The following is a 15,768-nucleotide window of genomic DNA, read 5'->3' on the forward strand; positions in this document are numbered from 1 at the left end:
TCTTTTTTGGTGAGGAAGCCTGTGGCTGAGCCAACATCTGTGCCACCCTTCCTCAATTTTGTATGTGGGATGCCACCACAGCATGGCTTGAGGAGCAGTGTGCAGGTCTGCTCCCAGGATCCGAACCCATGATCCCTGGGCCACCGAAGCGGAGCGTGCAAACTTAACCACTACACCACCAGGCCGGCCCCTCTCCTTCTTCTTATATAAAAGGTAATGGTGCCACCTTTTACATGTCTTATGCTATACACTCATATATCATGTGCTACGTATCAACTACTATCTTGTTTTAATAATATTCTTGAAAATCACACCACATTACCAGAGACCTTCCTTTTACTTATTATTATGGGGTAAAAAACATGTAACATTAAACTTACCATCTTAATTATTTTTAAGTCTATTTTAAGTTCAGCAGTGTTAATTAACATTGTTGTACAAAATATCTTTAGAATTTTTTCATGTTGAAACACTGAAACTCTACACCTATTAAACACTAATTTTTCCTCCCCCTTGACCCCAGCTCTTGGCAACCACCTTTCTATTTTGTTTCTATAATTCTGACTGCTTTATATATTTCATATAAGTGGACTCACAATATTTCTCCTTTTGTGACTGGCTTATTTTGCTTACCATAAGGTCCTCAAGGTTCATCCATGCTGTAGCATGTGACAGGATTGCCTTCTTTTTAAAGGTTGCATCATATCCCTTTGTAAGTAGATATCACATTTCCTTTATCCATTCATTTGTTGATGGATATCTGGGTTACTCCCACCTCTTGGCTATTGTGAATAATGCTTCAATGAACATAGATATGCAAATATCTCTTTGAGATCCTGTTCTCAGTTCTTCTGGAATCCCACTTCCCCAGAAATGGGATTGCTAGATCATATGTAACTATTTTTAAGCTTCTGAGGAACATACATACTATAGTATTTCCATAGTGGCTGTACCATTTTATATTCCCACCAACAGTGCACAAGAGTTCCAAATTCTCCACATCCTCGTCAGTACTTTTTTTTTTCCCTGAGGAAGATTTGCCCTGAGCTAACGTTTGTTGCCAATCTTCCTCTTTGTGCTTGAGGAAGATTTGCCTGAACTAATATCTGTGCCAATCTTCCTCTATTTTGTACATTGACCACCGCCACAACATGGCCACAGCATTAAAAGACAAGTGGTGCAGTTCTATATCCAGGAACCAAACTTAGGCTGCCGAGGTGGAGTGCACCAAACTTAACCACTAGGCCAAAGGGTTAAGCCCCTATCCTTTTGATAGTGGCCATCCTGATGGGTATGAGATGATATCTTGTCATATTGATTTGCATTTCCCTAATAATTAGTGATTCTGAGCATCTTTTCATGTACATACTGGCCAGTAGTATACCTTCTTTGGAGAAATGTCTATTCAAACTCTTTGCTTATTTTTAATCAGGTTACTTGGTTTTTGTTGTTGTTGTTGAGTTGTAAAACTTATTTACATACTCTGAATATTAACCCCTTATCAGATACATGATTTGCAATTATTTGCTCCCAGTCCATAGGTTGCCTTTTCACTCTGCTGATTGTTTCTTTTGACACACGGAAATTTTTAAGTTTGGTAAATCCTATTTGTCTATTTTTTATTTTGTTGCCTGTCCTTTTGGGGTCATATCCAAGAAATCATTGCCAAATCCAATGTCCTGAAGCTTTCCCCCTATGTTTTTGTCTAAGAGTCTAACAGTTTTATATCATAAGTTTAGGTCTTTAATCCATTTTAAGTTAACTTTTCTATGTGGTGTACGGTAAAGGTCCAAGTTTATGCTTTTGCATGTCGCTATCCAGTTTTCCTAAAACTATCTGTTGAAGAGACTACCTTTTCCACATTTTATAGACTTGGCAGCCTTATCAAAAATCATTTGGCTGTATATGCATGGGTTTGTTACTAGGTCCTCTATTCTGTTCCACTGGTCTATATATCTATGTTTATGCCAAGACTACGCCATCTTAATTACTGTTGCTTTGTAGTATGTTTTGAAATCAGGGAGTATGAGGCCTTCAATTTTGTTCTTGTTTTTCAAGACTGTTTTGGCTATTTGTGGTCCCTTGAGATTCCATACAAGTTTTAGGACAATTTTTTCCATTTCTGCATAAATGCCATTGGGATTTTGATAGAGAATGCACTGAATGTGTAGATCGCTTTGGGTAATATACACATTTTAACAACAGTAAGTCTTCTGATCCATGAGGACGAGATGCCACCTTTCTATTTATTTGTATCTTGTTACATTTCCGTTGGCAATGTTTTGTAGTTTTCAGTGTACAAGTCTTTCACCTCCTTAGTGAAGTTTATTCCTAAGTATTTTATTCTTTTTGATGCTATACTAAATGTGGTTGTTTTCTAAATTTCCTTTTTGGATTGGTCATTGTTAGTGTATACGAACACAAGTTTTGAGTGTTGATTTTGTATACTGCAACTTTGCTGAATTCTTTTATTAGTTCTAACAGTCGTGTGTGTGTGTGTGTGTGTGTGTAATCTTTAGGATTTTCTACATATAAGATCATCTTATGTGCAAACAGACATCATTTTAATTCATCTTTTCCAATTTGTAAGCCTTTTATTTCTTTTTCTTGTCTGATTGCTCTGGCTAGAACTTTCAGTTCTATGTTGAATAGCAATGGTGAAATTGGGCATCCTTGCCTTGTTCTTGATCTTTGAAGAAAAATTTTCAGTCTTTCCCCACTGAGTATGGTGTTAGCTGTGGGTTTTTCTTATATGGCTTTCATTATGTTGAGGTAATTTTCTTCTATTCTTAATTTGTTAAGTGTTTTTATCACGAAAGGCTGCTGAATTTTGTCAGATGCTCTTCCTGCATTGATTGAGATGATCGAGTCCTTTTCTCCTTCATTTTGTTGATGTGGTGTATAACACTGATTGAGTTTCATGTGTTGAACCATCCTTGCATTCCAAGTATAAACCCCACCTGGTCATGATGCATGATCCTTTTAATGTACTGATGAATTTCGTTCACCTAGTATTTGTTTAAGATTTTTGCATCAATATTAATCAGGAATATTGGTCAATAGTTTCCTTTTCCTGTTGTGTCTTTGTCTGGTTTTGGAATCAAGGTACTACTTGCCTCATAGAATGAGTTTGGGTATCTCTTCTCCTCTCCAATTCTTTGGAATAGTTTGGAAAGAATCAGTGTTAATTCTTCTTTTCATGTTTGGTAGAATTCAGCAGCAAATCCATCTAGTCTTGGGTTTTTTCTTTGTTGAAAGGTTTTTGATTACTGTTTCAATCTCCTCACTAATTGTAGAACTGTGCAGATTTTTAAAAATTTCTTCATGATTCAGCCTTGGTAGGTTGGATGTTTCTAGAAATATATCCATTTCTTCTATGTTATCCAATTTGCTGGCATATAATTGTTCATAGTAGTCCCTTATAATTCTTTTGATTTCTGTGATATCAGTTGTAATGTCTCCTCTTTCATTTCTAATTTTAGATATTTGAGTTTTCTCTCTTTTATCGTTGTTAGTCTAGTTAAAGGTTTGACAATTCTGTTGATCTTTTCACAAAACCAACTCTGGGTTTTGTTGATTTTTTTCTACTGTTTTTCTGTTCTCTATTCCATTTACCTCTGCTCCAATCTTTATTATATCTTTCCTTTTGCTAAGTTTCAGTTGTTTCCTCTTCTTTTTTCAGTTCCTTGGGATGTGTGGATTAGGTTGTTAATTTGAGTTTTTTTTTTTAAATATAGGCTTTTATGACTATCAACTTCCCTCTTAGTACTGCTTTTGCTGCATTCCATAAGTTTTGGTATGTTGTGTTTTTGTTTTCATGTATCTTCAGGTGTTTTCTAAATTCACTTGTGATTTCTTCTTTGACCTACTGGTTGTTAAAGAGTGTGTTATTTATTTTTCACACACTTTTGGATTTTCATATTTTCCTTCTGCCATTGACTTCTAGTTTCATTCCATTGTGGTCAGAGAAGAAATTCTGTATAGTTTCAATTTTCTAAAATTTGTTAGGACTTCTTTTGTGACCTAACACATAGTCTATCTGGGAGAATGTTCCATGCGCACTTGAGAAGAATGTGTATTCTACTGTTGTTGGTAGACTGGTCTGTATATGTCTGTTAGGCCATATTGGTCTATCATGTTGTTCAAGTCTTCCCTTTCCTTATTGATCTTCTAACTGGTTGCTCTATCCATAACTAAAACTGTGAAATTGAAGTCTCCTAACATTACCTTGTTGCTATTTCTCCCTTCCTTTTTGTCAATGTTTGCTTCATCTATTTGGGTGTTCTAATGTTAAGAGCATATGTATATATAACTGTTCTATCTTCCTAGTGAACTGACCCTTTTATCCTTATATAATGTCCTTCTTTGTTGTGGTGATAGTTTTTGGCTGAAGTCTGTTTTTCTGATATAAGTATGGCCTCCCCTGATCTCTTTAGGTTCCTGTTTGCATGGAATACCTTTTTCTCACCCTTTCATTTTTAGTCTATGTGAGTCCTTAGAACTAAATTGAATCTCCTATAGGCAGAATAAAGGCAGATCTTCGGTTTTTTAAATCCATTCAGCCACTCTATGTCTTTTAATTGGTGTGCTTAATCCATTTACATTTAAAGTAATTACTGGTATGGAAGGACTTACTATTGCCATTTTGTTCATTGTTTTCTGTCTGTCTTGTGGCTTTCTGTCCCTTTTCCCTCTTTTCCTCTCTTACTGTCTTCCTTTCTGTGTCATTGATTCTTTTGCAGTGAAATGTTTTGATTCTCTTCTCATTTATTTCCCTTTATGTATATTCTGTAGATATTTTCTTTGTGGTTTTCATTGCATATAACGAGTTGCTTTTCTCTTGCTGCTTTCAAGACTCTCACTTTACATGTGACTTTACAGTTTATGATGTGTCTCAGTGTAGTAATCTTTAGATTTATACTAATTGGAGTTAAGTTTCTGAAATTTGTATATTTATTTCTCTTCTCAGATTTGGAAAAGTTTTGGCCATTGTTTCTTCAAACAGGTTCTCTGCCCCTTTCTCTCTTTCTGGGACTCCCATAATGCACATGTCTGCTTGTCTATAAACACCTCAGATTCCTTCAATTTTTCTTCATTCTTTTTGGGGGCGGGGGCTCCTCTGCCTCAGTAATTTTGAAAGTCCTGTATTCAAGTTCACTGATTCTTCCTTCTGCCTAGACAAATCTGTTATTGAGTCTCTCAAGGAAATTTTTCAACTCAGTTACTGTTATTCTGCAGTTCCAGGATTTCTGGCTCTTCTTCATAGTTTCTATCTCTTTTCTCGTATTCTCATTTTGTTCATGCATCATTTTCCCGATTTCATTTAGTTGCCTATCTGTGCTTTCTTTCAATCAACTGCACATCTTTATGACAGTAATTTTGAATTTTTATCTAGAAACTCATATGTCTCCTTTTTTTACATTTGGTTTCTGGAGGTCTAAATTGGTCCTTTGTATGTGCACGGTTGGCTAGTTTCTTTGTATGTCTTATTTTTTGTTGTTGGGATTTTTTGCATCTAGGGAATCAGCCAACTCTTGAGACTTTGTGGTTTGGTTTCATACAAGGAAGGCTTTCTCTACGTAACCTGGCTAGAGATCCTAAAAACCTCTCAAGTCTTTTCTGGGTACGTGTCCTCTCTGGGCTTGTGCATGCAACCTCCTATTTGAAAAGGTTTGCTGGCTTCCACTCATGAGCTCCTCCTGGTGTCTGTCTGCGATACTGCAGAAGCTGTTAAATCACGGTGCTATGGTTCCACCTAGCGTCTGTTTGTGGTACTGTAGACTCTAATGCACAGTCAATGTTGTTCTCAGGGATGCCCAACCTAGCACCCCTTTCTGACAGCACTTGGATACAAGCAAGAAAGACATCAGTCTCTCAAGCAGCCCCCCTAAAAGTCAGTTGGAGCTATGCTCAATTCCCTTCCCTCTCCAGGGAGAAGATGGGAGTAGGGGGTTCCTCACAAACACTCCACCCTGTATGGGGGTCAGGGTAGGAGTGGCTCTAAGGAGAAAAAGTGGAGAGTGTCACAAGTTTTCTATCAAGCCTCCACGCGATTGGCTTCCCACCAGACTGGGGAACAGGAACCTTTTAACTAGTTTCTGGATTTCTGAGAGAAGTATTTTGTCAGTTTGTTGTGTTAAACCTCTGTCTGCATGGAGGAAAGAGAGTCTAGGGCTTCCTATTCTGCCGTCTTGCTGCTGTCACCCCTCCTTTATTCCCTTTTTGGGGGGGCTGCACAGAACTCCCTTATTGATGAACATCTGTGTTCTTTCTAATCTTTAGCTGTAACAAATAAAGTCACAAAGAACGACTTCATGAGTATATTCTTTTATATTTTTGCCACTTTTTCCTTAGGATACTTTCCCAGAAGTGGGATTATTTAAGCAAAGGTAAATGCACATTTAATTAGGCTATGTATTATCAAAGCTCTCTCTATTGAGATAGTACCATTTTCATTTCTATCAGCAGTGTATAAAGAGTGCCTATTTTACCTAAAGACTTGCCAAAAGATTATGCAAACTTTTGGATATTTATCAGCCTGGTAGGTGAGAAGTGGTGTCTCAATATAGTTTTAGTTTGCAATTCTTTCTGATGAGTGAGACTGAACTACTTTTATATGTTTAAAAGTCATTTGTATTTATTTTCCTGTGAACCAAAGGAACTTTTGCCCCTTTTTTCTATTAGGCTGCTGGCCTTTTAATTTAGTTTTTATTTTTAGGACTTCTCTCTATACTAGGGAGATTAGCCCTTCATGATCTAAGTGGCAAATATTTATCCCAGTTTATTATGCCTTTCACTTCCCTTATGGTGCTTTTATTTTTTCTATACCAAAGTTCTTTTTTATGTAACTTAATTAACCAATCTTTCCTCTTACTGATTCTAGGTTTTGAGCCATATTATTCTAATATTCTCATGTAAAATAATTCAGACATGCTTTCTCCTAGTACTAGCATGGTTTCATGTTTTACTTTTGGAGCTCTAATCCATTTGGAATTTATCAGGGTATACAGAATGAGCTACAATTCCAAATTTATCTTTCTCCAAATGGTTATCCAGCTATTAGAAAGTCCATCTTTTCCTCCCCACTAATTTGAAATGTTGCCTTTATCTTTACTAAATTTCTATTTGCACGTAAATCTATTTCCAGACTCTCTCATCTGCTGCATTAGTCTGTTTGCTTTTTCAGGTACCTCACTATTTTAATTTAAAAGGCTTTGCATTTTTTATCTTCTTTTCCAGGGTTTTATTGGCTATACCTCCTGCTTGTTTATTTTTCCTTATAAACTTTAAAATCAACTTTATCTGCCCCCTCTGGAAAAAAAGCTGTTTGTATTTTTATTAGAATGGCTTTAAATTTATAAACAAACACAAGAGCTAACATGTTTATCATGTTGATTCTTCAAAAACATCATAGTTGACAAAAAAGGTTCTGTTCAAGTCTACTTTTGTGTTTTTTAGAAGTGTCCACATTTTTCCTCACACGTTTTATCTCTACATTGTCTTTGTTGTTGCTAATGAAAAGGTGTCTTCTCTTTAATTATACCACTCAAACGGATTTTGCTTATATATAAAGGGTATTAATTTTGTATATCAATTTTATATTTGTAACTTTAATACACTATCTATTTGGCATAGTTTTTCCATTGATTCTCATGGGTTGGACAGAAACACAATCACATATTTTACATAAAAGAATAATCTCTTCTTTCCAATTTTTAAGCCACAAATACTTTCTCTGGTCTCAAGTTATTGGCCAAAGATCACTAATACATTACCACACTTGCTCTCTGCCTTCTAATATTTCTAAGCTTGTCTGCCAGACTTTCTTAACTAGGGTTCGTCATCTGAACCCCTGAACATACAAAATGATTTGAGTGACTATTTCTCAATTCCCCCAAGGATAGTAACATAAGCAGTACTTTTCTAGATGCACAGGTGAGAAGTTAATAATTACATACAAATGGATGCCTTAGGGCATTCTCTCCTAGAATGCTGGTTGAAAAAGGCTGTTAGACTAATCAATATTTATAAATGCTCTATGATGGTTTTATATATGATTAAAAAATATAATTATTATGTGATAATGTTCCTATATGTTCAATTTTACAATACAGGTACATATACAAACACAAGTTAAAATCTTAGGCAGTCCCCAGAAGTTTAGTTCATAAATTATAACCACTTGAAAGACAAACCACAAAGGAAATTGTCAGGCAACACCCAAAACCATTTTTGAAAAAAGAAATCTCCATACTTTCTTATATGACTATGTGAAGACATGGTAGCTTCTTACATGTTTAAAAATAAGCTTACTTTTTATTAATACAGGCCACAAATAATTATCTATCTAACCATGGAATCAATAAGATTCATCAAAATCAGTATCTGGTCTAAATCCTGTATTCATGAACAACAATGATCATCTACGATTTGGAATTTCAAGTTTATAATTTTGTTTTCATTAGTGCATATTCTTTCCATTTCATCCTCTATTTAGGCCCACTACTTGTCATTTTTAAAGCCTATACCTCAGTTTGCCTCTAAAAGTTGGGCTATTTTTTTCTTCAAAATGACAAGAAAAAATACATTACTTGAAAAACTTTTGGACCTAAAAAAAAGACAATTTCTTTTGTTTAAAAAGCTTTTATTTGTATTTACAGATGATTATGGTAAGAAGATACAAAGCACCACAAGACAGTAACTGGTGAGTTGCAGAAAACTGATTAAAAAAAAAAAATCCAGCAAGGCTTCAGAAGTACCACACCAGTAACAAAGCTTATTTCTGCATCCTGTTTATGTATTTTTTCCCATCATGCACAGGTACTCCTTTTGTTTAAGTGAATCAAAAATCAAGCTACAGATCTACGTAAAGAGCATTACTTTTAAATCACAATGTGATTCAAAGCCACAACTAATTGTTTGGATTTCTGCACTCTAACTTATAAACCCACTTTCCGTTCTAATTCAACCACTAATGGGAAAAAAAAGAGCAAAATCATTCTGAAATCTTTTATAAGAAGAATATTTTCAAAAGATAAAAAATAACACTCTGTTATACTCAATTTCCTGCTTTTCATTGGGAAACAAAATTCATACAACCCAATTTTGCCAGAAATTTCTATCACCCTTTAGTTGTCTTAGAAAATGTTGAGAGAAAAACTGTCTTTTTCTAAGAAATTACTTTCACCATGAAACTGAAAATGTAATACTGGGCAGCCTAGAAGGGAGAGATGTCTATTTCCATGGCATGTTTCCAATTGAGGAACATTTAGATCCAAAGACTATGTAAAGATTCCTATTATTTTTCCTGCTCTTGGTGAACTGCAAATATATATAAAAATTGAGGGTGAGAAAAATTATTTCTTTATACTATACTTTGTTGCATCTGTAAGAGTTTTCATCTATTTCTTCAAATCAGCTTTGGCTAATCAAGCATTTTGAAAAATGTCTCAGAGTAATCTCCTTGTAAACAATTCATTATTGTATGAACATTTAAGGATCTTGATTACCAGTGTTACAATTCTTTTTCTTTTTCTTTGAGGAAGATTAGCCCTGAGCTAACTGCTGCCAATCTTCCTCTTTTCGCTGAGGAAGACTGGCCCTGAGCTAACATCCATGCCCATCTTCCCCTCCTTTATATGTGGGATGCCTACCACAGCATGGCATGCCAAGCAGTGCCATGTCCACACCCAGTATCTGAACCAGGGAACCCCAGGCTGCTGAAGCAGAACGTGCACACTTAACTGCTGCGCCACCGGGCCAGCCCGTAGTGTTACAATTCTTGATAGCTCCCCTTCAGTCACTGAAGAGCTCAACAACAGGGCTTATTATCGTTCCATCTCTACTCTTTTCATTACTTTTTTTTTTTTTCCTTTGGAGAGGAAGATTGTCCCTGAGCTAACATCTATTGCCAATATTCCGCTTTTTACTTGAGGAAGATTGTCGCTGAGCTAACATCTGCACCAATCTTCCTCTATTTTGTATGTGAGATGCCACCACAGCATGGCTTGATGAGTGGTACACAGGTCCACACCCTGGATCTGAACCCACAAACCCTGGGCCACTGAACTGCTGAAGTGGAGTGAGCAAACTTAACCACTACACCACTGGGCTGACCCCTTTTTTCATTACTCTTAATTTAAATATCCATGTGGACAATCCATCCAACACTAGGCCTCTATATGATGATCTTATCCTAGATACACCCCTACGATCATACCTTAGACCTGAAGATCTCAATTTCAAGCATCTCACAATCTGAACAACGCTTCCTACTTCTGGATCTCTTTCCCTAATCCCACCACTCTAACACTTCTCCAGAACTCCAATCCACTGACCCTATCACTTTTTTTTTCTTTTTTAGCATCTATTATTACCTCTAAATTTTAATTTCTCACTCCTATAATCCCTGCCTTGCTCCTTTCTCATTCTGTCAGTATTCACCTGACAAAACCCCAAACCTGTTAAATCCAATTCTCTGTCTATTCCATACTTTTTATCAAGTAGCTGAACAAGACTAGCAAAAAGAAATACAACTGTGCTGCTCGTTTTCACTTTAAATTCATGACCACAAACCTCAAAGTGGGCCCTCACTGCTGCCAGGCAATCACACTGCTCCCCTTTACCGCAAAAGGCCTTAAAAAGGAGTTGACTATAGTTGCTATCTGCATTTCTTCCCCTCCCATTCTTTCTTAAAGCTACTCTGATCAAGCTTTCATTCTCATCACTCTTCTGCATATCTTGCCTAGGTTACCACTTATCAGTCCCAGCAGCATTTATGATTACTCTTTCCTCTTTGAACCACTTTCTTTATATGGCTCCTAAAACAACGCATGCTTGCATCTTTCCTCCCATCTCACTGGCCCCTCCACTTTACTCTCCTTTGCTGGAATTGCCTCCTCTGCCCCACCTCCCCAGGGCTGAGTCTTCAGACCTCTTCCCCTCTCTATCGATACTCATTCTCTGGGTAAACTCAGCCAATCTTCTCATGGCTTTAAATACCACACATAAGCTAATGACACCCAAATTTATATCTTCCACCCTACTCTCCCCTGAACTCTTAGATACATATATTTACCACTCTCTGTCCTGTACACTGCACTCCAGCTACATTGCCCTTCTTGCTGTTCCTTACACATGCCAGGCATGCTCCTGTCTCAGCGTGTTTACGTGAACTTCCCTGTACCAGGAATGCTCTTCCTCTAAATAGTCCCATGCCCCTCTCCTTCATCATTAAGGTCTCTGTTCAAATGTCACGTTATGCAGAGGACTTTCCAAGCCTTCCTAAAATAACATCCCCTTACCCTTCATAGCATTTATCACCGTTATCTATTTGCATGTTCATTGCTTTATTGACCCTATCTCCTATTAGTAGATTAGATAGTAGATTAGAAAGTAAGCTACATGAGGGTAGGGTATTTGCCCATGTTGTTTACTGCCTAGCACAGAGTGAGCACTAAAACATTTTTTTTCATGCTTTTGGGTTTTTTTGGTGAGGAAGATTGGCCCTGAGCTAACATCTGTTGCCAATCTTCCTCTTTTTTTTTCTTCCCAAAGCCCCAGTACATAGTTGCATATCCTAGTTGTAAATCATTCTAGTTCTATGTGGGATGCCGCCACAGCGTGGTTTGACAAGCAGTGTGTAGGTCCACACCCAGGATCCAAACTAGCGAACCTCGAGCCACCAAAGCAGAGAGCACACCAACTTAACTACTTGGCCATGGGGCCAGCCCCCTAAAACATTTATTAAATGATTTTAAGCTATGTTAAAGTTTTCTGCTTTATCTCCAAGAGGTTGGATTATGAGAACATTTTAACAGATAAGTTGTACATTTCAGGAATGTTTGAGTTTTTTACAGTCAACAGGTATTACTTTTGTTATCAGAACAGAGGAAAAGAATAAATAATTAAAATGTTAAAGCTTAACAATAATGAAAAAGAATCAAATTATATAAATTTCAGACTATATTTACGTAGACTACTAAGAAAAAAATTTTAAAATAAATCCGTAGGACTTAGACAAGGATGACACGTAGTTTTCATCTTGAAAGCCAACTGCAGGTGATTAGTTATGGCTACTTGAAGCCCTATATTGAAAGGGACCCTGAAGCTGAATTGGGCTCAGCAGAAAAGAAGGATGTTTTCCAGGAAAATGGAAGGGGTGGGAATTGTGGCATTTATGCCAGATAAACGCTGCTCCATGACTTTAAATCTATGTGTGTACTATTACCAACCCCTTATATTCAGCTGAGTGCTCCCACTCCATATCAACACGTCTACCACCTATTTGAGATCTCCATATAAATGTCTAATAAGAGATCTCAAATTCAGTAACAACTAAAACAGAAGTTTCGATCTGCAATGCTCTTCAAAAACAAACAAACATTACTCTTCTCCTAGTGTTCTTTCAGTAATGACACCTTCATCCACTCAGTTTCTCATGTAAAAGCTCTAGGAATTATCCTTGATTCCCTTCTTTCACTCTAGCCTGACCAAAACATTCATATCCACAAGCAAATCTTATTAGCTCTACACCCAAAGCATTTTCTCATTCTATCTGTCTCTCCACCTCTTGGATGAGTACCTTAGATCAAGCCGCCATGGCCTCTCTGCAATAGTTTTCTAGCTGGTCTGTATTTTTGCATTCTTGCGCCCTTATAATCCATTACCTACACAGCAGCCAAAATGATTTTTAAAAACACAAATCAAATAATTCCACTCCTCTCTGGCTCCCCACTGCACCTGAAATAAAACCCAAACTCTTAGCCCAGGCCTGTGTCTCCAGCTTTAATAATTCCCTATTTGGGATTAGAGAAAGTAACTCTGAGGATGAAAAAACACGAATTTATTTTGATTCAAACCCAAAATATAGCAACTTTTTGCCTGGAGGGGTCTGGTGCTGACGTTACAATAATAAAAATATAGTTTTCCCTCATGGAGCTTAAGAGAGAAAATAGGCTATTTCAATATACGGTCATGCACCACATAAAGCCATTTCAGTCAACAACAGACAACATATACAACAACGGTCCCATAAGATTAGTACCTTATAGTCTAGGTGTACAGTAGGTTATACGATCAAGGTTTGTGTAAGTACACTCTATGATGTTCGCACAATAACAAAATCACCTAATGATGTATCTCTCAGAACATATCCCTGACTGTAGTAAGTAAATGCCATGAGAGGAATAGTAAAAGATGCTATAGGTATAACCCAGTCTGAGAAGGGGAGAATCAGGACATGCTTCCTGAATGAAGTGCCATTTAAACTGAAATATGATCTGAAGGATGAGTAGCTGTGATGTATCTATTTGTCGGGGGCAGGGGGAAGGGAGAAAACATTAAATTAAGAGTATTTTGGAGAGAGGAAATATGATCAAAGCCCAGAATCCAGAGAGCTCATAACACATTTTCAGGAAACTAAACGTAGTTTATTGCGGGTGGAGAGCAGAACAGAAATTGAGAGGGGGTGAGAGAAAGACTGAAGAGAAATATGGGTACCATCATGAAGCCCAATTAACAAGTTCGGACTTTATCCTGAAGGTTAGAAAGAGCCACTGTAGAATTTAAGGCAAGAGAATGTTTCCATGCACCATAGTCTCCATTAAAGAAAGATCACTTTGACCACAGTGTGGAGAAGAGTTTAGAGGGAGAAAGAGAGGCCAAGCTCTTCCAAGTGATAAATTATAGCAGAATTAGGATACCATCAGTGGAGATTAAAAAAAACAAGTGAATATTAAGATCCTACTCTAAGAAGTATTAGAAGCAGCTAAAATTATATTACAAAACAAAATAAAATGAACACTGAACACTAACATAAAGAGGTACAGGTGGAAGTCACCAAATCTATCAGGAGATGTTTCATAGAATATGTGTGATGTGTACGCTAAACTTTCAAGGAAGTGTTATAAGATATCCAAAGATGAAGTAAAGGTATTCCAAGCTTTATAAAAGACTTTTACAAAGCAGAGTTGCTTCCTAGTGCAAATAATTTACAGAAATTTAAAAAATTATCTACATGTTTAAAATGTATATCCTGTTTTTTAGGTAAAAACTTAAAAATCTGTATTTATGACTAATTTATATGATTATAATTTCATCGTAATTTATTAAGTCTATTCTATTCAACTACAAGCTATAAAATTCATCATGGCCTGCCCTATAGGAGGTCTTCATTATCATTAGAAAGTTTTACTGACAGTAAAATCATACAGATAAATCAAACAAAAACAGTCCAATCAAGACATGTATATGTATAATTAATTTTTAAGTTAAATAATGTGAGACTGTGAAATAAAGGCACATATTATTCCATTATTCTGATAAAAATTAAACCAATAATAAAAATGTATCTCAGCATGAGATAAATTTAAGAGATAATAACTATACAATCTAATTCAGCAGGTATTTATTGAGAACTTAGACACACACACTTTTGTATACACATTGACACTATGGTAGGCAATAGAGGCAGAAAGAGATAGGAGATAGATTTTTCCTCAAGAATTTTAAAATCTAGCCAGGGAGACAGACATAGGCAGACTTTAGTAAGCGTTTTTAAAAGACTTCTGCAATGACTTTATAAATTAAATAGTTCTAGAAGAAGAGACTTTAATATTGTTTTGTATGTGACAGTGCAAGATGTAGACATCAAAGGAATAAGATTCTAACTATAGTTAATACATTTTACATTGCCAATGTTCTACTCCACAAATAGAGTATGGATTCAAGAAAATTACTAGTAATTTGAATTACAGACCAAAAAGAAGTATCAAAACCAAGACAAGAAATAAATGGCAATAGGGAAAAATAGGAAGATGAAAAAGGAAACCAACACAATAATAAGTTGTATTTTAGATCTGTAATTTAAGTAGCACATTTATCACGCCCCATTTTAATACATGGAAGTAACATACTAACACTTACCTTATAACTATAAGCATGGATATGAGAATTGAACAAATTGGATCTGCTATCATTAGACCAAAATTTTGCATCATGATGGCAGAGGCAATTACACCGATACTCCCAAGTGTATCTGCGAGAATATGTAAAAATACACCTAGAAATAAAGCATAATCAGAATCAAAATAATGTCTTCTGATCAACTGAAAATAGAAATATTTTTTAAACTATATTCTTGATTTTATATATTAAAAACTACCAATTTGAAAATCACAAGGCATGCAGATTCTTAGTAACAAAATAATAGTACCTTTGGGAATTGAAATAATCTTTCTCTTTTCAAATTGGCAGGGTTAAAATACCTGTCCTAAATTATACTTGCTCTAACGATCCTTACTATTTTGGTATAATATAAATGAAGAAGTAGAGAAATAAGCTGATTTTAAAAAGTGTTTGAACACATTCATCTCTGGTTAAAAGAGTCCAGATGTTAATTAATAATCTGTTAGAAGAAAACGGCAGACTGAAAGAATTGTTCGAGAAAACTTTGTTTATAACTACAAATATATGTACACACAGAGCCCTCTGCTGGGAATTAAAATTATTACTACCTGAGACTAGAATTTCCTATGGACCATAACTCTACTAATTCTGATATATTTATCAATTATCCTGAAGATTTTGCTAACTAAAATTACATGGTAAGCTCAAACTTGATATGAAAGTAGGGATTTGAATATTTTAAAGTGGATATAATATATATATACAGACATATAGAGATATATATATATTTTTTTGCTTTTTCTCCCCAGATACCCCCAGCACATATTTGTATATTTTAGTTGTGGGTCTTTCCAGTTGTGG

The 15,768-nt window shown here is 35.9% G+C and overlaps 1 protein-coding gene across 1 annotated transcript in view; it reads right to left on the reverse strand.

The window, feature by feature from the left end:
- Positions 1 to 15,768, reverse strand: part of SLC30A7 (solute carrier family 30 member 7) — a 74,418-nt gene that overhangs the window by 28,042 nt on the left and 30,608 nt on the right. Inside the window, exon 8 of the mRNA XM_008518788.2 lies at positions 14,926 to 15,061. Coding sequence (XP_008517010.1) covers positions 14,926 to 15,061 — 136 coding nt within the window. The remainder of the gene's footprint in view (positions 1 to 14,925; positions 15,062 to 15,768) is intronic.

Source organism: Equus przewalskii, chromosome 24, assembly GCF_037783145.1.
Source record: "Equus przewalskii isolate Varuska chromosome 24, EquPr2, whole genome shotgun sequence".
NCBI classification, from domain to species: Eukaryota; Metazoa; Chordata; class Mammalia; order Perissodactyla; family Equidae; genus Equus; species Equus przewalskii.